The sequence below is a fragment of the Megascapheus bottae genome, chromosome 23, assembly GCF_031878675.1.
Source record: "Megascapheus bottae isolate mThoBot1 chromosome 23, mThoBot2.hap1, whole genome shotgun sequence".
Lineage (NCBI taxonomy): Eukaryota > Metazoa > Chordata > Mammalia > Rodentia > Geomyidae > Megascapheus > Megascapheus bottae.
In genome coordinates, this window is record NC_143531.1 from 16,522,488 (window position 1) to 16,547,112 (window position 24,625).

The window sequence follows — 24,625 nt, forward strand, 5'->3', positions numbered from 1 at the left end:
AAATGAGCTAGTTTTTATTTCCTCTACCACAGAATTACAAAATATTTGATTAGAAGATATCATAGTAAACCATAATTAAAATCAGCATACTTTACAAAATGACAAAGTTTAGAGCCACTTGGAGAAAATTCATATGACCACAAATTTCTTTATAAATCAGCCACAGAAAAGCTCATTTTCTTGTACATTCCATGTAACCAGCATGATCTACCTCATTAGCTTGGGCAACTAAACAAATAGCATTTCCTTTCTTTCTTAATTTAAGATCCGATTTTCCTTCACGAGCAAGAAGGCTTTTTCAGTGAAGTCCTGCATGATCATACTTATTCCAAAGTGGCGGAGAAAGGAAAACCTAATCAAGTGTTTCACTCTTTCCTCTTTTGCTCTCTTCGCTGGGACATGCATTTTCTGACATGTAGCTTTCCAATTATGGGATAAGAATTTCAGCCATAGCCATTTATTCCAAACTGCTGAGCAAGTTTATGGCAAATCACATCTGAAAATGCAAATGGTGAATGATATCCTTGTTAAACATTAGGAAATTCTACTAGCTTATATTTGCTCAATCATAGCTCATTGAATCATGTTTATCTTAGCAATAATTTAAAAATAAGTTTAGGTTTGCTTTAAGATTGATTGGCTTCGGGGGTCAAAATGATAGTGTCTCACACCTGTCATTCTAGCTACTCAGGAAGTGGATCCAGTAAGTTCAGATTTGAGGTTGGCTCGGGGAAGAAAACCCCACAAGGGTCCATTCCAAAATTTTCCAGCAGAAAGCAAGGCTGTAGGCATGGATAAAATAACATAGCACCAAATGAAGAAACTCAGTATGTGCAAGACCCTGATTTCTATCCTTAGAACTATCAGAAAAAAGGGGGGGAGTGGGGAAGATGAGGCAAAAAAAGAGAAGCAAAGAAAAGAAGAAGAGGTAAGAAGGAAGGAAGGAAGGAAGGAAGGAAGGAAGGAAGGAAGGAAGGAAGGAAGGAAGGAAGGAAGGAAGGAGGGAAGGAAATAAGGGAAAGAGGGAAGGTTGAAGGGAAAAGAGGGAGGGAGGGAAGGAGGGATAGTAGTGAAGGAGGGAGGGAAAGGAAATAAAAAAGCAAAAGGAGAAAAAGGGATGAAAGGAGTAATATACATATCTACACAATATTTCCAGTACATGGTGTATGTACTTCATACTTGAATTCATTGTGGACTGATCTTTCATATATTTCTGTTCAAGTTACTTTGATGTTTTATAGCCTGCATCACAATAGGAATTTAATTGAATTGATATATTAATTATGCTGATATTGCCATGGAAGTACTGTAAATGTCAGAACACTCTGCTCATCCCCAGATGTGTTTTAAAAAAAGAGATATTTGTTTTTAGCTATTATTAGATCAAAATGGTAAATGTTGTTACAAAATATTTTCTTAACCTACACTTTATGTCTTTCTAATGCTTCTAATGTGTAATGCTCTCCTGTGCTGCAGATGTACGTGATTCTTGGTAAGGTACCTGTCCGTGTTAATGCTACTCACTTTTTGATTGTAACTTACTCACCTCTATGAACAGTTTAATGTCATGCTACTTGTCACATCCATTATCTTCAGAATATTCTAATAGGTTAAATTTTTCCAAAATAAAATTGATCAGGATAAAATTATCAGGAAAACACAATACCTGACTTAGCAAATTCTTCTGTTAAGTCCACATTAGCTTTGATAAAAGTACATCTTACATATTTATTAGCAGAGAAACCCCACAGTCCTTAGATCTCAGCTTCCTGAATAGCTGGGATTACAGGTATAAGCCAATGGTGTCTAGCTGATAATCTATTTTTCAAAAATATGCTTCCTTTTCTTTGATTTCTCCGTCATTTGTGCATATTTACCATGAAAGGGGAAATTCTATCCTCAGATCCTCTTTGGAACTGTTTAGCAAAGGCCAGATGGAGAAAGTCAGTTTTTACTTAAGAGTAATTTTTACTTTTCTCTCTTTGTTTTTGACCTACATATCCAATGTTCAATTTTATTCAGCAGAACTATGTTTTCCTTATTTACTTTTCATTTATGGTATTCCTACCATGTGTTCAGTGCTGAGGGTAATGAGCAAATGTGCTATGTTTGGTTCTCATGTAACACTTATGATAATTAACATTGATTCATTTGTACTTCAATTGAGGGAAGAGGGGTGTAGTTTAGTCAAACCCACTACATTTTTTTAAAGCATGAGGTCATAACAAAGTAAGTTAATTCCCTCATTTCTCTTTTATACTTATGTCAGATGGCTCAAATACTGCATATCTTCTATAGACAAAAGAATGTACAACTATGGAACTCACAAATGATACTGAAATATTACATGACTGAAATAATCAATCTTCTCCAGGAAAGACATAGATATTCCAATACTCCCTAAAAACAGAGTAATATTCTAGTAACTTAGGTATCAGTATTAGTTATATGTATAGAATAGAATATTATTGTGTGTATATATATAAGTAGAGAGAGATAATGACATTATAACCATATATCTGTATACCTTGCTTTGTTTTTACTACCTTAATGACATAAAACAATCCATAAAATACAATTATACATTTATCCTTAAAGCTCTTCCAACTAGCATCTATGTAGCCATTCATTTAAATTTTTCACATATTACCAAATTATTTTTTTAACAAATGAGTTAAAGTTCTTGTGATTCCTGGACAAGAAAACTGACCCCACACTACCAAGTTCACAAATCTATTCAGCGACAGTTATTAGTATAGATATACAATATTAAGAATACTTACTTAATCATAAAGATGACCAAGAACAGTGAAGATTATCTGCACTTTGATATAACTCAAAACTTTGCACATGCTGAGTGAACCAATCTGTAGGAAACACAGCTGAAAATGTAGAGAACAATTCAAATGTAATGACTCCAGAAAGCTCCCTCCTGAAGGAAATATTTTAAAATCAGATCTCATAGCATGCTGTTGAAATACAAATATTTTGTGTCCTAAAATACTATCATAGGTGATGACTTCTATCAGTCTTGTTTTCCTGCAATTCTACTAGAGAGCACTGTCATGTTTGTCTGTGATTGAATGTGTATGCCTATCTTTTACTTACAATACTGTAGCTTTGTATATCATTCTCTTCAGAAAAATGTGTTCCTAGAAACTTACACAAAAGAAATACTGATATGATCAGTGATACTGAGACATTTAACAGTGGAAGAATTAAACTATATTTGGCACTGTTGGCTTGTGCCTGTAATCCTAGCTACTCAGGAGCCTGAGATCTGAGGATTGAAGTTCAAGTCAGACCAACAGGAAAGTCCATGAGACTCTTTGCAATTATCCACCAAAAAAGCTGGAACTGAAGCCATGGCTCAAATGGTAGAGTGTCAACCTTAAGAGAAAAGGCTAAGGAACAGCACCTAGGCCTTTAGCTCAAGCCCTAATACTAGCCCAAAAATAAATAAATAAACAAATAAATAAATACATAAATGGGAAGGGAGGGAGGGAGGGAGGGAGTCAGGCAGACCTTCAGGTAGTCAGGCAAGCTAAAAAAGGAAAACACCAACAAAAAGAATTAGTACGAATGTCCGATAGCAGCAAACAAAGGAAAAAAAACCCTAAATATCCAGGAGATCAAAATATGTTGTGATTAGTCTTATTACAAAAAAAACTTTACAGTTTCTAATTTTATTGCTGCACTCAAACAAATACTGATAAGTTATCTACAGTAGTATGATTTTAGAGAGTGTGGATAATGAACCAAGTGACAAGTGCAGATGTTTAGTTATCTTAGAGCCTATGTTTCAATAAAGATTTCTCTAAATGCACATACTATTTTGAAGGCATACACATGGTTTAATTTGTAAAAGAAGAGATAGTATTGAATGAGGACATGATTAACTGAAGAAAATAAGTTGTCTATCTAAATGCCATTGGTGGCTTTTATTTTACAATTTTCATATAGTGTATCCCTAATTACAGCTACACAGAGGGAACAATTTACTCAGCAAACAAAGACTATAATTCTGTGGAGCAGAATAGCACTAGCAAGTTGACATCTGCAAATTATGCAAATAGAGGAGTAGAAAATAACTAGGTCCTAATAAGCACACCCTATTCAGATGGAAAAGGGGAGTGGGAGAAAGACTCTTCTCAGATAATTATTAAAGTTGGGAGGGTATTTATTCCCAGGGTGCATCTCAAGGAGGACCTGTTTGTTTTGGCTTGCCTCCTCAAGTGGAAATTTAAGTGTGAATTAAAAAATGGCATGCTGAGTTTTGAGAAGTAGCTTCTTCGCCCTTTGCCACAGAGTGGGAGAGGGGAACATGCCATTGATTTTGAAGCAGCCAAATGCTTTCCATACCCTATGGTGAATAGTAAGTAGCAGGATGCTGTTTACAATAGAAAGTTTATGAAGGATGTTACCAAATGAAGTGTTTGCACTTATGTTCCTTATACATGTCAGAATGTTGCCACCTGTGCCTTGATAATTTTGATTAATGCTAAAATCAGATCCTTCTACAATCATAAGATAGATGTATTCTCAAAGGAAACATTTCCACACATGGAAAGCTTATTGTTCACATGTCAAATTCCATTCTACATTAGCAAATATATGTATCATTTATAGTATTGGGGGGATTTGAAAGGTTTCTCATGGATCAAATCTTTACGACAAGGGTGCTGTTTCAGCCTACAGTCTGACAAAATAGAATGAGATGGAGTTATTCAGAAAGGGGGCAATTGAAAGTAGATTAATCTGGAGAATAAGAACAGCAATTGCTAGTGATATATGTACTAGGTGTATGTATGGTGGAAGTCTCTAAGAATTAGATGACATTTAAATTTTGTTCTGATTATCTACACAATGTAATAATAGCACTGCTAAGTGGTTTCTGAAATCACTAAATAAAAAGGCCATGACTAATCATGGCTTTTAGAATGACTGGTTCACAATTGAAATGACATTTTTGTAAAGGAGGAGGATGTTTGTTTTTAAAGATATGTGAGAAAAATCAAAGCTTTCACAGCATGTTAAAGATAAGGGAAAGGAAGAGAAAAATATCTAGCAAAAAAGACTTTATGCATGTTTGTACATAACATGGCATTTCCAATCCTCATAACAGCCCCACAAATATGACAGTCTCTTAAAGGAGTTTGACTCACAAAAAAACAGGCAATATTCAACTTCAGTTGGGTCTGATCAGATGTATTTGAGAGCTTAATTGACTATGTTTTCATAAGGATTTAGATCTTTTTTTATTTCATTGAATAGAAATTAGGGACTAGGTATGAATACATTCAGTGTAGAATAGTGGAAATTCCTTTCCATTTTGCTTAAATTGTTATGGCTTTAAAAATACGTTCCTGAATGCCAGGAGGCTGAGGCAAGTTTTGTCTGGGGGCGGGGGTGGAATTTTAATGGGGAATGGGGGAAGCGCACACAAATGGAGAGAGAACAGGTTAGGAAAATACAGTCTTAATGATTATATGTGAAAATGGAACCAGGAAGATTGACAGAATGGGTAGGATCCGAAATGACAGGGAGAATGATGGAGAGATGACAAAGAATAAGATGCATTGTTCTCATAAGTTGACATGTTGTATTGAAACCCTTGGTACAACTAGTTAAATGAATTAACCTTTAATTTTTTAATGAAAAGACAAATGAATTTCTGAAGAGAAATTTAAATCTGGAAATAAGTGTGAAATTGTGGTGTCAAGTAAGATGCATTGCATTCATAAACTGGTTTGTTGAATGAAAACTCCTTGGTACAACTTACAACTAGAGAATTTAAAAAAAAGAATATGTGCAATCTCCATAAGAACAAAATTCAAAATGCACTCTGAGTAATAGGAAACCTCCATTACAAATGAATCATATTCCATATATTACAGCTATAGTGTTTTATCTTAAAAACAATAGAGGATTATGCAGGAAGGAAGTTAGGACATTAGAACATTGACCTCTTTGTGTCTCAGCCAGTAGAAAGTGCCATCTCTCCCAGGTAACTCCTCTATTTTATCACTCAAAACAGAGCCACTCAACTATGGACTGGACTCTGTGAAACTGTACATTAAAATATAACTTCCCTCCTCATCATTGTCTCAGGTATTTGAGTGATGGAATGCTAATAATCTGTATCCGTGAAGAGTCAGATTCACTAACACTTGCACCCATTCAATTAATTCTTCACTGGCTGAAACACTGCAGTCCATATGCACGGCAAAGGAGGACATTTTCTGAGCACTCTTGGCATGTTGCTCTGTCTCTAATAGAAGCAAATTACATACTGAACATGACAGTAATATTCAGAGTGTTCCAGTGAAATCTAACAGCACTCTCCCCAGAAACAATGTTAAGATAATTGCTTCCTTCCTATATTTTTTTCTTTTGTTGGTACAGTGCTATTTTGTGTAACTAAAATTTTTTTTTTAAAGGAACAAACTATAACAGGGCACAAAACTACAAAAGCAGTGTTCTCCTTCTTGCGTAATTCTAATGCATGATTGTTAAAATAACACTTCAGCACAGAAAGCTGACTTTTATTAGAACATTTGTGGATAATTGAACCCCTGTTTATTGTTCAAAAGGTCAGGACGTTTGAGTGGGCCCTTTTGCTTTTGGTAAATTTTTCTGGAGTATTGTTGGCCTGTCAAAAGGAAAGTATTATATGAACTGTCTTTGTGGTTTATCCATGTTCCCTAATTTGATTGTTCTTTTTTCTATGCATAACCCCAGCAGAAAATTTCCACCTCTCCTCAAGTTCCAATGCAGGGACCTCTTGCTTCTTCTCTTTGTTCTATATACCATCCTCATGGATCAAATAGATATGAATTTAGTCAATAGGAATGAATTACAATATGGATTGGGAAGTTTGATTTTTTCTTTGTTTCCAGCCTAATCTGTTTTACTAATGGTTAAAACTTTACTTAAAATAAGGAATGCCAATTTTGAATACATTAAATACCATCATTTATATTATAATCAAATAGTAAAATCTATACTTCCCATTCTGGTTTTATCAAAATACTGTATCTGGACAGTACCTGCCTGATTTGCCATATGCAACAGATAGTTTAATAAGAGATCCATAACCAAATTTGAGTGGAAATTGGGGACCTCATTAACTTTACATCTGGTCTTACTCCCCAAATACATTGCATCTTCTGTCCTATTTTTGGTGTCTATGCAGACTAAAGAATTACCAAAATCGAGTGAAATAGTAACTAGGAAACAGAATTCAAGAAAATACGTTTATCATTTGATACTCTTTTGTCCATGACAATTCTTTCACTGACCTGCCTATACAAAATAAGTTTTCAAGAACTGCATATGGGGAATAGTCTCTCCCAAATTTTGTCCTTTTCCCCAGTGAAGACCTCCCTGTAACCATGAACCAGAAATTTCAATGAATCAAGTGAATGCAAGATACTGACTTCCATGATTAAATGGTAACTGCTCTTGTAGCTCTCTTGATCTTGTTACTTGTGGTGTTGAGGATTTAATAAAGGGCTTTATATTTCTGAGGCAACTACTCTATCACTTGAACTACATCTCCAGTCCATCTTTGTATTTAAGGAATGAAACTTTTTCTCAGAAATACTTACTCTTTGGACTAGGAACATAGCCTAGTGGTAGAGTGCTTGTCTAGATGTGTGAAGCCCTAGGCTCGATTCCTTGGTGCCACTTACACAGGAAAAGCTGGAAGTAGTGCTGTGATTCAAGTGGTAGAGTGCTTCCTTTGAGCAAAACATGTCAGAGGATAGTGCCCAGGCAAAGAGTTCAAGCCCCAGAACTGGCAAAAGAAAAAAGAAAAAAGAAAAAGAAACACTGACTCTTAGCGTTTATTATAACCATCAAAATGGGGGAAAAGTCCAAAGTATCTGCCAAATGATGGATAAAATAGAATGTTACACAGCTAGAATAAAAGTGTACAGTACCAGTACTTCCTTTGGCATGGACAGAATTTGAAAACATTTTGCTAATTGAAGTCAGCTAGGCATACAGAACTCCATAATGTGTGATTTCCATAAATGCCAGAATAGGAAAATCCAGAGACTGAAAGTAGATTAGTATTTTAGGAAACAAGAGTGACCAAAAATAGATATGCATTTTCTCTTTTAGATGTTGAAAATATTCCAGAATTAAAAAGTGGTGGGTAAACTCTCTAGACTTGAGAACTTGTACATTTTTAGAAGGGTATTATGGTATGCAACCTATGTTTAAAAACTAGCTCTCAAAAACTTTCAAACTTATCATTATTAAATTTATTAGCAATATCTTCTCTCTTGTACACTGGATGGGTATATATATATATATATATACATTTAAGTTATAATGTAACTTTATCATTCCAATCTACATATATGCATGCTTTCTTTTGTCTTATCATTGTTTCATCAATGAGAGTCTTATTGTGACTATCATGGCTTTATCAGGTCTTATAATAAAAGTATCTATCAAATTGTCCTGTAGCCAGGAAGTAGAATCCACTGGATATATCTACGCTTCTCTGGTTTACAGCTTAATAAATTGTTGGTGCTATTAGTCAAGCCATAAAGCTTGATCTAATTGAAAATGATGGCTTTAAGTAGGATTTGCTTTGCATAATTACAAAATTATATGCAACTAGTGATATGATTATAGCTCCTGAAGGTACAGAGAGAAGTCCGAACACTTTTTAATATTGCCAACTCCCACTCTAATGGAATTTGAAAATGTAGATTTTGGCAAAGATATGCTATTTCTGTAACATAATAAGAAGTGGGACATTTCCTGAAATGAAACATAATATCTTTATATCACAATCTGATTATTCTATTTCTAATTTAATCTGTGTCTTAATTTTGCTGCCATCAAAGGATCCATTATGTAAAGTAACTTTTGAAATAAGTTTGGGACATTATACATGTACAATTACTGTTAACAGTTTTTCTACTAATATGCTTCTGGAAATACAGATGCATCAAAATAAAAATTATTAGAAGAAAGTTTTGTGTTTTTTTTCTAATGGCAGGGATTCAATTGCTATGTCTTTAAATTGTATCTGCAATATTCTCACCACAATTTTTTAATAGAATCATTTTTAAGCACAAATATTTACCTCTGCTTTCCGAGTATAAATTATAGAGATTATCTCACTTGTTTAAGCCTGAGAGAGGACATGCATGTTCCCTTAACTTCACACATTCATTAACCCTACGGGCTTTTGGTTTTTCTATTAGAGTTAGAACTTGGGTTCTATTCATAGAACTACATGCTGTGCAATCTAGGAAAAATCTTTATTTTGTTGTGTTCCATAAATGGCTTTTGAAATCATGGAAGATTCTCATTTCTGCTGTCTGTGAAGTGTTCTCAGAAAGATATTCCAACTATGACACTCAAATGGAATTTAGTCAATAACTAGCTCATTGCTATGGTACAGTGCTGGAGAGAGACCAAGTTAGCTTTGCCAGTTAGATTTTCCTTTGGAGATAGTTTTCTATGAGCATTCAATTGCATTGAAAGGTACTAAATTGTTGGTTAATGGTGATTAAAATAGAACCCATAACTATAACTAAAATTAAGGTCGTTTTTATTTTCAAGTATGTATTAATATTTTTTATTTCTTTGTTTTGCATGTTCTGATAAGAAATTCACTAGAATGGTGGTTTTAAATCTAGACTACAGATCGTATAGATTATAAACTTCATGTTTCCATGAAGATTAACACAAAATGAACCCTCCCCCAGATTTTTTTTTTCCAGTCCTGGGCTTGGGCTCAGGGCTTGAGCACTGTCCCTGGATTTTCTCAAGGCTAGGGCTCTACCACTTGAGCCATAGCACCACTTCTGGCTTTTGGCTATGTATGTGGTACTGAGGAATCGAACCCGGGTCTTCATGCATGCTAGGCAAGCACTCTACCATATTTTTTACTTCTCACTTTAGTTAGTACACTAAAAACATTCTAACAAAAGGGGAAACCCTGTATCAATGTTTGTGAAGTTATGCACCTTCTATCTGGTGAATATAATGTAACCCTTCTATTAATCACAATAAAAAAGAGAAAAAAGGGGGGGAAACCTTAATCTTCTGCTTCTCTTGCCTTGTTAAATATGTTTTACTGAGAAAATGGTGTTAAACTTTGGTTCTAATATTGCACACAGGCCTATAAACTGTGTAATTGTTCATTCAAGCGAGCTACTGCAAACAGCAATGCACTGTGGGCTCTGGGCAGCTCCAACTCAACTCCTTCACTCGGGAGAGTGACTTTCCATGAATAGCAGGAAGGAAAAGTGAAAGAAAAAACATAAAGCCTTTTTTCTTTAATTCAGAAACTATTAAAGTAACATTAACGTTATTAACATGTGATGTCGCTACATTTATTAAAGGTCATTTAAAATGATTAGATTTAATTTTTAATATTGAATTGAATATTTTTAAGTAAGCCAACTGAAACTATTCTGGCAAACTACCTAGCGAAAATAAAGTCTTTCTCCCAAACCTCCCGCCTTTTAGTCTTGCATTCATTTTATAATATTATTATTATTATTATTAAAAGGAAGTATCTAGGGTACATGATTTGTTACCTCTTCCCCCCCCCTCCTTTTCTAATTGCACAAACCTCTTTTTATGGCATCTGCCCATCTAACACCATTACAAGACTCTGGATTGTATGGATTTTTATTCCTCCTTAATAAAGTGGGTCAGACAGCTGCTTCCCAGTCGACCCCCATCCCCTACCCCACCCCATCCCTACCCCCCCCCCAGCCGCTTCTTCCTCCTCTTCTTCCAGGCTTCCGCGTGGCAGCAGCCACCCACGGGTAAACTCACAGGGTGGAGGGGGGGTGCACAGAGGGGAGGGTGCTCCCCCTCCTCTAACTGATGGACTTGTACTTGATCCACTGGTTGGCGCCGCGCACGTCGAAGGGCGGGTTGTTGTGGTAGAGGTGATGGCCCAGCTCGTCCAGGCTGGGCTCGGGGTCGGTGGTGGCGAAGTGGGCGGCCTCCTCGATCTCCTTGCGCACCTCGCCGTCGATCTCCTTGAGCTCCTCCACGCTCGACAGCTTGTGGCCGATCATCTTCTCCTGTAGCAGCATGATGGGGTCGCTCTTGCTGCGCATCACCTGGATCTCCTCGCGCGTGCGGTAGCTGATGCCCGGGTCGCTCATGCTGTGCCCGTGGTACCGGTAGGTCTGCAGCTCCATCACGATCGGCCCTCTGCCCGAGCGGCAGTGATGCGCCGCGAAGCGCGTGGCCTCCCGGACGCTCAGCACATCCATGCCGTTCACCTTCACCCCGGGGATGAAGTTCCCCCGCTTGTAGTAATCCGTGCTGGCCGCCGCGCGCTCCACCGCCGTGCCCATGGCGTAGCGGTTGTTCTCGCAGATGAAGACGCACGGCAGCTTCCACAGCGCCGCCATGTTGTAGGCCTCGGCGATCTGCCCCTGGTTGGCCGCCCCGTCCCCGTACATGGCCACACAGATGTCGCTCTTGCCCAGGTACTTGCAGGCCAGCGCGATGCCCGCGCCCAGGGGCACCTGCGCGCCCACGATGCCGTTCCCCCCGAAGAAGTGCTTGCCGTACATGTGCATGGAGCCGCCCTTGCCCTTGGCGCAGCCGCCCCTGCGCCCCGTCAGCTCGGCCAGGATGGACTTGACCGACAGCCCCCGGGTGTAACAGATGCCGTGGGCCCGGTAGGAGGTGATCACGTTATCCGTGGGCCGAATGGCCGCCTCGATGCCCACGCAGCAGGCCTCCTGACCATCGTACAAGTGGCAGAAGCCACGGATGAACTTCTGTTTGTACAGCTGGTCGGCCTTCAGTTCCATCCGGCGGACGATCTGCATGGCCCGGTAATACTTGAGGCCGTCGTCCCGGGTGAGCACCGTGGAGGACGCGGGGCCCGAGTCCAGCCGGTACAGGTCGCAGCTCTTAATGTCGATGGTGGCATCCTTGGAATAGTTACAGGACGTCAGCAGCACTCGCAGGGGAGGCTTCTGGGTGACCCCCAACACGCGGGAGACCACAGAAGCCAGCATCTTTTTCATGAAGTCAAGGCCACAAGGCGACCTTGATGGCTCCCAACGACCACCCCCAGGCGGGCGGGCGAGCTGGGGAGGAACGCGTCCCGTCTCCAGGCAACCCGCGTGCAAGCGCCACAATCACCGCGTGCGCGCATGGGTGCGGCCTGGACAGAGGGACACCGCCTCCTCTGCCATCCCCACCCCAGTCTCTGGGGAAGGAGGTGGGGGGGGGTGGTCACCAGACCCCGGCTGATGGCTCTTACCCCGGATCCTCACAAATTCAACCCCTCAGATCCAGAGATGGTGTAGCTCAGAGGTGGTTGCTGCCGTCCTTTTGTTCTCACACCTCCTTTGGAGCTCTTTTTCTTTCTTGGATGCTGGTCCTGGGGCTTGAACTCAGGGATGCTGAGCATTCTGGGTTCAAGGGTGACTGCTCTCCTTGGCGGTTCGTTGAAAAGATTCTCACAGACCGTCCTGATTTGGCGTTTGCTTTGAACCATAATCTGTATGCCTCCGCCAGCTGGGTTAAGTTTAAAGGCGTGGGCCCCCAGAGCCCGGCTATCTCACATCTGGTTTCCTTGTTTTTGGCAGGTACTGGGGCTTGCATTCAGAGGCTGAGCAAAGTTGTCGCTGAGCATTATTGCTCAAGGCGAGTGCTCTGTCACTTTGAGCAATACTTCCTGTTTTCTGATGGCTAAATTGGAGTTAGTAGTCTCAAGAACTACCCTGCCCAAACTGGCAATCAAATTGCTTCAAACTATAATCCTCCTATTTCAGCTTCCTGAGGAGCTGGGGTTACAGGCATGATCCACCTGTGTTCAGCTTTTTAAATTTTTTTTTTTGAGAGAATGTTAATGATCCCACCAAAAAGAAAAAAAATGCTACATCTCTCCTCTGACTTGATGCATTGTGTCACTTGAATAGAAGGAGGGTTGGAGGGACACAAATTTCAGCCAGAGACGGCTGTCTAATCCCAACAATACACTTTTATTGGCCTGGGAAAATTAGAGATTGAGATATATAAGCTGAATTAAAAGGTGTGATGCATTAGTGATCCCTCCTGGCCACATTCCCTCCAGCATCTGTTGTTAATAGTTTTCTTGACCCTGGCCATTCTAACTGGAGTGAGGTGGAATCTTAGAGCTGTTTTGATTTGCATTTCTTTTATGACCAGAGATGTTGAGCATTTAATAAAAAATATGAAAAAAAATGTGATGCATTGCCTTTCCATTCTCTTTTAAACAATTCTGGATTCTCCCCAGTTTGGTACCTACTTTCTGATTCATTTGCCATTTTTTGAGGGGTGTGTATGTCAAGGTGTCTCTAACATCAAAAAGCTTTTATTTAGGCATTCAAGTTGATCTAAATGAGAGAAATAATGTTCTCTTTCTACAATTCCTTTCTATGACACCATTAGAAAGCATGATTCTTACAAAATCATACTGTGAAGCCATTTACAGTTTCAGCTGTGAGAGAATTAGAGTGTGCTTAAACCGCTGATGACAGTTCAGTCATAAGCTGGAGTATGTCTTAGGCCTAGGCTACAAAGATCAGATAAGGTTTTTATTTTATTTGTTTATTGTTTCATATTTTGTACTTTACTGGGAAATTGATTTCCTGTACCAATAAGCCAGCCTTAACCCAGGAACTTGTTCCGTGTACACTTCTTAGCAATTTATTCTGCTTTATAGACACTGTTGATTTGGAAGTAGTAAATTCTACCCCTTTAGTACATATTCAAAGCAGCTGCCATCTCTGTATCTAGTTGCCTGTGCTATTTTGGACATTTCTTTTGATATTTCAGGCAGGGAGGAGAAAACGGTTAAGAGGTGACCAGTCTTCTTAAAAATGGACCCTTTCCCACCATGAGAGCCCAGCCATCATAATGGACTTCAACTTTTTACTCCATTTTACATTCATCTGTTGGAATTCATGGTCTTGCTGTGTTGTTTGTTCTGTCTTTGATACTTAGTCTGTCTGCACTGTTCTTTTTCATTCCTGCAGGTATTTGTGATCTCCAGGGAGCATTATCTCCATAAGAATGAGAAAAATGACACTGCAGGAAGGAATGGTAGTGTTAATGGGTCACTGAGTGACAGCTGAGCCTTTTCTCAGAGGTATCAGGCAGCCTAGCTCTGCCAGCAACACAAGAGCTATACAGCAAAGTGTGCCAATTTAATCTTGTCACATGTAGCCTGGACTGCAAAGATAGAGCTCCCCTTAAAAGCCCAGCATGACAAGGCTAAAACTGAGTCAGGCCAGAGCAGAACATGTAAAGATGATAATTGGAAAATATCTGTACTGTAGGTCTCACAGAAGATGGCTTTTTTTTTTCTTTTTTCTGTACAACTAGCTCTGGTTATGTTAGTAAATAATAAAACAAAAAACTTACAGAGATCTCTTGGACATTAGTTACTTTATACATCCTAAATTCAATTTAATAGTAGGTGACTGGATTGCTATTTAAAGTATGTGTTCATGAAGTAGTTCCATTAAACTGGCTTTTTACACTTCGTTGTCTTTCCAACTCATATCCATTATCAGAGGGAAAGTGAGATTAGTTGAAAAAGTTTACAGGTGTTCAAAGAAATCCTCAGCTGAGTAACTTCTGCTCTCTGTTCCTCTTAGACAGGATGTATTTATTCATGGACTAGAAGCCCAGTGATGGTAATCTTTTCTTCACAGAATCCAGCTTTTGTCTTCCCATCGCTCTAAATGAACTGAATTCTCTAACAGAACTAAGAGGTCTTCTCCTGTTCACCTCTGAACTATTGCTTGCAATTAATATCCCTATAAACCTAAGTGCTTAATTAATACCAAATCTGACTTTTAATCTAGTCAGAAAGAAAAGCAAATGAGCCCCTTTATAAGGCCAATGGTGTGCTTTGGATTTAATTAATAAAAATCCTAATAAAAGAGGAGTCAGTGGCAGAGACACAGTCATTCATTCCAATGTGCCAGAATTTCCCATTTTATATCTGAGCAGATGTTACAGGTACATATCTGAGTTTATTTTAAATGCATCATTTCCCTGATATCAATAACACATAAAATATTTTTAATAATAGACAAATATATGTAAAAAAAGAACAGTTAAGATGTTTGGTGGATATTTACATTCCTTCAGCAATAATTGTACTTTTTACCAAATGTTAAGTGATGAAAGCTGTTAAAAAGTATCTTCTAAATCAGTACTATCAGATTTTATCCTCATATGATTAGGAGCAACGTATATTTTTGTAGGTCTAAGATTTGGCAATTAAGGGTTATGAGTAAGAACTTGGTGCAAATATTAAGTTATATATATGAAACTCAGAAAATAATTTTTCCCATTTGTTACATTTCTTCCAAAAGAGGAAAAAAACATAGATTTTGCAAAATACTGACAACCTTGGTTCCTCTCAGATATTATAATAATAAGCAAGACTATTCCACAACGCAGAAGAACATTAAGGGAAAGTGCCATTGTCGATACTAGATTTCTGAATTGGTGTGAGTTAAAAATTCAGTAGATATTACTACGAGTAGAAAACCTGATTGGAAGTAAGAGGTAAATCAACAGTGCTCATCATTCTATCCAAATAAGTTTTTGATGAGAAAAAGGTTAAGTTCAGAAGAGACATCTTCAGTCTATTGCTGAATCTTCCTGGCTTTAATACTTCTATTCCTAAACTTAGGGACAAGAGTATAGAAGACAAAAAGAAACCATGTTTTAAAGTGATAGTATAATAATATGTAACAATGTAAAATGAATGACAACTTTCCAACCACCTTCATGTACTACTGTTCTCAGAGCTATAACTAAATGTGACAAAGTAAAATAGATAAAATTCCACATAAAATCTGGTATCAATATTTACTATGGTCTAAAGTCTCCATCAGTACAAGACAAATAGAAAAGTCAGGAGATCTCAATAGACTTGTACTCTGTATGTTAAAAAGATACAACATTTATTCCAAAGAAAAACCATCAATTTGTTAAGTGTTCCTCAGAAATCAAAGTAATTTTAAGCAACCCCAAGTCAGAGTTATAAAGATGTTCAAACATATTTATACTTGTTAAGAAAATGTTTTGTTCAGCAGCTTTAAATTCTCTCATATTTAAATTCTATGTCTAAAATTTTTATTTGGGAAACAGGTATGCATTTATCCTTAGCTACTTTGAATTTAATAGCAATAAATATACAGCTCATGTGATAGCAAAAGTGAAATTTATATATTCAGTAGGTTCCTCACCTGTAGACAACCAATCTTTTGGAACATATTAGTTTCCTCAGAACTGTCTGGTTTTTTTCTTTATAAATATACTCCTGTAATCTTTCTTCAAATGGCTTCAGGTAGAAAATTACCTATTTCAACTATCTGTATGCACATCTACTTCCTTAGGTTTTGCTTCTTTGGTAAGAACTAAGAAGTCACCGAGTTTAACTAGAAAGGAACTGTTCTTGGCAAAATTCCAGGACACTGCTGCCCCCTAGATGGATGTTTAAGCAGTACACTCAATCAACAGACAATATTTAGAGGAAAAGACTGGGGGGCGGGGAATGAATTATGCACACCACTTTAGAATCTACCCTTGATGTGATATTCTTTGACATTTGATTTTCTTTGCCATACACGGGCCTAATTTGCATACATTGTTAGCCATCTTCTAACCCTAGTAAGATAATACTAGGGTCACAACAGGTATCTATGATTATGTATAGATACATTGGACATTTTTTTTCCACAAGTTAATAGTCTACTTAAATATTAAAGATAAAATTCTAGTTTATTATCTGCATTAGTTGGAGACTGTAGGAAACCATTGCTTATATTGACTATCCATGTGATAAACTTCATGTCATTACTACAGACCTGCAGTTACTAACTTTTGCTCATTGGACCCTCACAGTAATGCAAATGGTCTCATCTACAATTTCCACAAGAGGAAACCAAGTCCTAGGGTGTTTGAGTATTAGGCAGAATTTATGGTAAAAAGAAAACCTGCAGAAAGAGGGTTCTAATGCATCACAAACATGCACTGCTGTCTTCCTCTGTCAACGCAGAAGTCCAAGGAATAATTGCAATAAAATTGACCTTTCCCAGCATTTTCTTGAATGCTTATGCTACAGGGGTGGTGTGCTATGAGCTCTCCCAGATCTTCTGGCACTACCTAGAGAAAATGGTATATCAACAATGAATGACAGAGGAGGAAACATATGAGCAGCTGTTATCCAGGCAGTAAAACTAATGTATTGCATTCCAGGCAGTGGTTACAATGACACTTTGTCTTTATTAGGATCAATGATGAGCAAATTAAAAATAGAGAACTGTCATACTGCAACATACAAAACAGAATATTCTAATTTTGTAAAGTTGTGTTGTCTCCTTTAATTTGGCAATGCAGCAGAACTGAAGAGGCACGCTGGGAAATACAAAAATCAGAATCTCATAATTATGCAATACATTATGAATATGAATGAAGTTTCTCCAAGCAGCTTAAGACAATGCTTTATGGAGCTTTCCTTGAATGAGAATCTTTCTGTTCCCACGAACCCACTGTGCATCTAGATTCTGAGGTATTTCCGTAGTACCCAGCTCTGTGAATCCAAAAGGCTACCACAGGGAAGCCTAAGAGACAATGATAAAGGCACATTTATTTACACATCAACCACCTTAGTGAATAAGATAGTGTGTAAGAAGAGATTTTACACTCCAATGTGACTCATATGATCATATACAGAAAGCAAGATCTTGACAATTGTCAAATTAAATAATAATAATTAGCATCTGGAGATTACCATGTAGCTAGGCTGCTTCCTCTCTCTCCAGAGTCCTGAATACTATCCTGAAATTTATGACATAGTTTATTCTAGAAATTTGTAACCTGTCCTTATTCCATATAGCCCTTTTCCTACCTCATTACATAATAAATTAGCATTTATAGTATGTATTGTAACTTTTCCAAAGGACTTCTTTCATTTGTATAGATTGTTCCCATCTTATATGGTAGAGTCAGGTATATGTCCTTTAATCAGAGGAGAAATAAATGCATTGATGGTGATTGCCCAGTAACAGGAAGGCATGTCCTCAAGTCATGCACTTAATTGACGGGGTACCAGAATCTTATCTTCCATCCTTCTTGCATACGTGGCCCATGCTGTCTGCTACATCTATCAGAATGTCCTTCCAGCTAATCTGAGCAGAGGAGGAATCTTTTTATCTGGAAATCTAACCCCTCAACCTTCATAATAGAATCTTTTATTTCCTCACAATGAGGGTGTTTTACTCAAATTCTCTGGCTTCTGCATCCCCACTCGTGTATCATCCATTTTGTCCTCTCCTCTGGTTCTCTTTCATGCTCAAATTTCCTCCAGTCTGAAAGCAGATACCAGAGTCCTCATTGCTTCTTTTAGAGCTCATCCTATATGATTCATTTTATCTAGTCAAGCTCCACAAATATGCAGTCTGCACCCACAGTCTCCATTTACTTTCCTCTAATTACTTCCATATGCTTCTGCAATCTGTGTCATCAACAATGAACTGAGATTTCTCACATCAAGGACTTGGCTAAATTTAATGACAACTTCAGTATTATCAGTCTTCAGAACTCCACCACACAACATAAAATGTTTCTCCGTGGATATTTCCTTAAACGCTCAATTCAGATTTTAAAACTCGTATTTGTATGCTGCTTATTTCCCAGATTTCATTTCCTAATATATAATCCAGAACCCAAAGTAAAACAAATGTGGGTCTAAGGCTTAATGATATGCGTTCTCTTCATGCCAACTTAAACAATTACCCATGGGGACTTTTGTGATGTATTGATTTCATTCCTGCCAGTAGGAAGATGCCAATTCTATTTTCAACATTAGCTCCCTCTCATTCTCTTCTTTCTACCAGAAAAAATGTATTTTAAACATTCAGATCTATTTCAACTGCAAAGTACTTTTTAAAAGAAAGATTTCCTACCTTTCCCTCATTTAACTCAAAATGCATTGTCTATGCAGTTTGATTTTTATGTCTTTGTAATTGTGTTTATATCTCCAAGACCATGTCCATAACCTTGGATACATGAATATTGAATCATCGCTCTTGTACTGTTTGGATCTAATATCCACATCTCAAGACCATATACCTTTTATTCCTTTGGTCTTGGCTTATCTCACGCAACATGATTTGCTCTAGTTTCATGCACTTCCCAGCGAATTGCATTATTTTATGATTATTTTTAAAATCAACAATAAATATTTAAAAGATTATTTGACTGCAAAAAATCTATATTATAGTGACATACCTTAATGAACTACAACTAAAAACAGGTTATTTCTGAGCTCATACTAAGTGCCAGACACTATGCATTACAATAAGAATTGATATTTTGAAATTCGTTTTTTAATGGTGTTACATAAACTTTAATGTGTTTACTGTGTCAGTCTTCACTTTCACCCTTCTATTTTTTTAATTTGTACCAATCTTCTGTTTCTATATTTTCACTGATCATTCTCTTTGAGAAACAGAACTTAGTAGATCATCGAGAGTGACTTGTGTGTTAATTTATCCACTTAGTTCTGTCCGATTTCATGTACTGAGCAGTCCTTGTCTTTATTGTCTGTGGTGCTCACTTCATGTCTTTTTCTTTGTCTTTACATCTATGTGACATCTCACTTCTCTAGCCCTTTTAACTTACTTATCTGTCAGTTGAATGTTAAGCACTTACTTCAGTGAGGTGATTCTAGTATCATTTCATCTTCTAAGGGGCTGTTGTCCTTGCAGCTGTAATTTGCAATACTGAGGATTGAACTCAGGACCAGGATCGTTTCAGGCACACCCACAATCAGGTTTGCTTCTGATAGAGTATTGCATTTTCATCTGGGAACAGCCTCAGACCAGGGTATGCTAACCTATGATTCATGTATAACTGGAGTGACAGGCATGAAACACCAAGGCTTATTGATTGAGATATCATCTTGCTGAATGATTGCTCAGGCTGGCCTTGAAACTGGATCCCCTCGATCTCTATTTCTGAGGAGCTGAAATCATAGGCATGAGTTACCATACCAAGCTTCCTCTAAAGTTATGCAGTCTATGGATGTTTTATTTCATATGAAGATCAGAATACATTTTAATATTATTAAATTAGGAAATTTGTGTTTGGATTACATTAGATATATAAATGAGAAAGAATTCTACCTTTATGATGTTTAGTGGTGCCAATCCAGAAAGCACGGCTTTTAACTTTTGTAGAATTTTATTCAGTGATTTTTTTTCTTATAAGTTTCCCATATACACTGTGAAGTTGTTTTGCAGCTCCATTGATAGAAATCCTGGTTGACAATGATTTGTTGACTTATTATGTTTCAGGTACTTTGCTAAGCATCTTACAGGGAAGATCCTGTAGACTATATGCCTAATTGTTTTGTGTTGTTACACATCAGAAAATCAAGACTTTAATAGCAGGTATTTCTAGGCACTCAGGAAGTAATAAAAACTGTATGTCAAATCATAGATAAACCAAACCTTTTCATGTTTCATCAACAACTACAAACGTAACTTTGAAATTCAGACATATATTTGGCAAAGTAAATGTTCCACATTTAATTTTTACTATACTTTAAATGTGTTAAAATATATCTACATCTTTTTAATAGTTATGAAGATGCTGACATTACGTCCTTTTTAATTGATTCATTGGCATGTAGTCATTCAAACCCACTCCAGGATGTGTGAAAACTCACAAAGAATGTATATATTTTGTAGAACTTAAAAATACATTACAAAGTTCATGGTTCCATGTAGGATAGAAATATTTATGGATGATAATTTAATTTACTTGAAACCCCTTTGTATGTAGGGATAATTTTTTAAATAACAAAAATAAAATAATGAATAGATTAAAAAAGCACTTTTATTTGTAGTCCAATCAGAGTTTATGAAGATTTTTGATAGTGTTCAGTAGGAACAGACTATTGTTGGTCTTTCTCAAAAGTCATACTTGCCTGTTCTTTATAGCCAAATGCATCACTTTTTTGCTTATGTTTTCTTTTGCTTTTTCAAGAAAGAGATAGTACCAGTTATTTATCATCGAGTAGTAGGTCTGGTCTCCAGAACGTCTTTATATTGAAATGATTTAGAGTTCTTTGCACCTGTATTTAGTCAGTGCTTTTTATTTAGTTCTAGTTATGTAATTATGATTCTGCAACGTGCATCCCACCATGCATGAGCATTAGCTTGTCAAAGCTTGTTCAACAGTTGTCAGTACAACAGAAGTTTCTGCCGTGAGTCTAGAACTCCTCTGGGAGTCTAGTCAACTCCCTAAACAAGGTAGAGAGTATTCTCAAAGAGGAGAAGTCTGGACGCATATAAAAAATATGCATCTACATGAGTACATACACATAAATTACCTATATACTGTATATAAATAAAACCTTCACAGACAAGTATATTTACACATTTTGTCATAACAAATTCTCCTTGCATTGTATAGGAAGTTCAATTTATTAGATTCTCCCATTGAGAAGTCCTGTAAACTCATTTTCACACACATGTGCGCGCACACACACACACACACACACACACACAATTCTTTTTTTTTTTTTTTGCCAGTCCTGGGCTTGAGCTCAGGGCCTGAGCCCTGTCCTTGGACTTTCTCAAGGCTAGAGCTCTACCACTTGAGCCTCAGCACCACTTCCGGCTTTTTTCTATGTATGTGGTACCGAGGAATCGAACCCGGGTCTTCATGCATGCTAGGCAAGCACTTTAACCACTAGGCCAAACTCCCGGCCACACAATTCTTTCCTATCTATTCAAATAATTCCCCAAGGAGCTGAAAGACGAAAAACTGCAGTTTGGAGTAAGCCCGTGTAGACAAATATGAGAAATTTATATCTCCAAATAATCAGCAAAAAATTAAAAAGCCCACCTGGCGGCTTAGCTCAAGTATTGGCAGGCTAGTTGTGAGTGAATGAAGTTGAATGAGAGCCTAAGGACCTAAGTTCAAATCCTGGTATAGACAAAAAAACACATCTGACTCTGGCTTATAGTTATTCCATCAAAAAATTGGGCCTTAAAATTACTTTGCACATTTAATTTTAATGAAGTTCTAGTCCTGTTTAGGACTCCCTTCTCACCTTATACTAATGAAAATCCACTGTTATTAAATGGCTAGCAAATCACATTCTCTGCATTAACCTTTTCCTGAGTGAGTTCAAAAGAAATCAATAAGGAAAGAATTCACAAGTTCAGGACAATATATTATTCTGATTTTTGGAGAACAGCTGTGGACACAGAATCCGAACTCAGAGCCTACCTTCAGTCTACTATATATTCAATGCCTGGCCCAAAGTGCCCAGCCTCGGGCTGAGGAGTGGAAAGAACAGAAAGGGATGTTTCTATAGACACCAACTGTCAGGGGGGAAGAGGTAGAAGCTGAACATGATGTTCAAGTGTTTGTTTTTACCCAAGAATGCCACTGAGTTATGTCACTCCACTATTTTGGGGTAAGATGAATGAAAACCTAGAAGTGTTAAAAATATTCCACCTGCAGAGGCTCCTGCTTCAGCCTCTGGTCCAAGTTCTCCTCTCTTTGACCAATGGGTCCTCCGTGGCCAGCCTGTGGAACTGTTCTAGGCTGCCAAGAGACCATCTTTTTTGCTCCTATCTCGTTGTTCTCAGCTTCTGATTTTTTTCTGCAGTGGAGACTCATTTCTCTCTGTGTGGGTATTGAGTGCTGTGAACTGATAGGTTGAGAAGAGGAGAAATGTATTAATTCTTAGAAATATCCTTGTAAACTTTATACTTAAAAATAAGAGACTCAAATGTTATCCACAGAACATGGTAATTACACATATGTATGTGTATATATATATGTATATGAACAACATAGTATTTATACATTCAATGGTATCTGTGGTTTTAGGCCTCTACTTGAGTTGTTGATATGTGTCCCCCACACATAAGAGGGGACTACCGTATGCTTGCGCATGTCCTTAGTGTTTCTAAATTGTGGTATCTCCCCATTTGCTATCAGGCAACTCTGAGAAGCACTGAAGCCTCAATATCACATTGCTTAGTCATTAAAATTTCAACAGGGAGAACTTTAATATCTGTTGATGAAAGTATTCAGTTAATTAACAAGTATTCAGTTAATTAACAAACAGTAAAGTGGGAAAGACTTATCTTGATTTGTACGGCCTAAGGACAGGTCTTTTGCAAAAAGACACTTTGCTTATCAAAAGAAGAGAAGGAATATGAGGAATATAATTACTCCAAAAGAGATGTGCAGGCATAGATTCAACAATGCATATTCCTTTATACATTGGGGGAAATGGAACATATATTTTATTTAAAACCAAAGGTAGTGATTAGCCAGGTAATGTTATATATTATATTATATTGCACTTGTACAATGTATACAACCAAATCTTATTTGAGTTGCATAAATGAAGTCATTATGCTGAATGGCAAAGTTATAATTTCATCTACCAATTACAAAACAGCAAGGTCAAGGTTAATTTTTTTCTCCATTTAACTAAATTCATTATAGTCACCTGTTAGTATTCCTTTTCTTAAAGGCCCCAAATTCATCCTTCACTGAATAGCTACACTAGATTTCTGAAGTGTACAAAGGCATTTAAATAAATACCTGACATAGCCTTATGTTTTCATTCGCTCAGTTCTAGGGAATCAAATTCATCATTATATAGTAAATGTTGACCTAAAACTTACATTAAAATATTTTAATTCCCAATATATGTCTTCCCCATCATAATTATCCAGTGCATGGAAACTTTACAAACTTGTATTTGGGAATTCTTATTTTGAGACAATTTTTTCTCTTGCAAAGAAAATACCCAAGACAGCATCTTGCTAAAATCTGTGCCCAAACCTTGCAGAAAATGAGGTCCACAGAGAACAAAAGCAATTATTGTTTTATCTGTGGAAGGCTTCAGTACAACTTCGCATGTCACCTCTCCGAGAATGCTGAAAATGTAGCACATTCAACAGTTTACTTATTCAGTAATATTTGTTGGTAAAATAGTATGTGAAAAAAAGCAATTACAGAGACACAGGCAAGGTGTATCATGTTGGCATTGTAGATTGAAAAGCCTTTGGGATTTCATTTTTAAATTGAGGGGAAAAAACCTGACAAATTGAATTTTTTAAGAGGTCTGTTTATACAATTGCTTATAGTGAGCCTTAAACACAAAAAGTGAATTAATCTCACTTGAAAAGATGTAATTATAGTAATTACAGATTTATGCTGAAAATATGCTGGATTTATACTTTGTTACTCTTGGAATTGAGAGGAAAATATGTCATTAAATTGGTAATTCTTCAATGAGAGATAACCATCACTGTACGCTTTTCCTCTGATGTCTATGTTAAATAGAACTCGATTCCCCAAACAAATTCTTCTCACATTTCTCCATCACCAGAACTGATTATTTGACCCCCTTCTTATAGTAAAAGCTATTCTAAGAACTTTGTTGTAGGTTTTATTGGTAATGGTCATGTTGCTAGAACTCTGAGCTTCTTTTTCTTTCTTCTTTCCTACCTTTCTTCCTTTCTTCCTTCCTTCCTTCCTTTCTTTCTTCCTTTCTTTCTTTCTTTCTTTCTTTCTTTCTTTCTTT

At 37.2% G+C, this 24,625-nt stretch overlaps 1 protein-coding gene and 1 long non-coding RNA gene across 2 annotated transcripts; both read right to left on the minus strand.

Moving 5' to 3' along the window:
- Positions 1-224: 224 nt before the first annotated feature.
- On the minus strand, positions 225-7,876 carry LOC150047377 (uncharacterized). The gene is made up of 3 exons (XR_016539391.1): positions 7,611-7,876; positions 2,784-2,882; positions 225-496 (listed from the first exon to the last, which is right to left on the minus strand). It is a non-coding gene; the product is annotated as an uncharacterized LOC150047377 (long non-coding RNA).
- Positions 7,877-10,779: 2,903 nt separating this feature from the next.
- Positions 10,780-12,106, minus strand: Pdha2 (pyruvate dehydrogenase E1 subunit alpha 2). Its single transcript, XM_090356785.1, has one exon. The coding sequence runs from the start codon at positions 12,030-12,032 to the stop codon at positions 10,860-10,862; it is 1,173 nt and encodes a 390-aa protein (XP_090212911.1). The 5' UTR covers positions 12,033-12,106; the 3' UTR covers positions 10,780-10,859.
- Between the last annotated feature and the right edge of the window lie 12,519 nt (positions 12,107-24,625).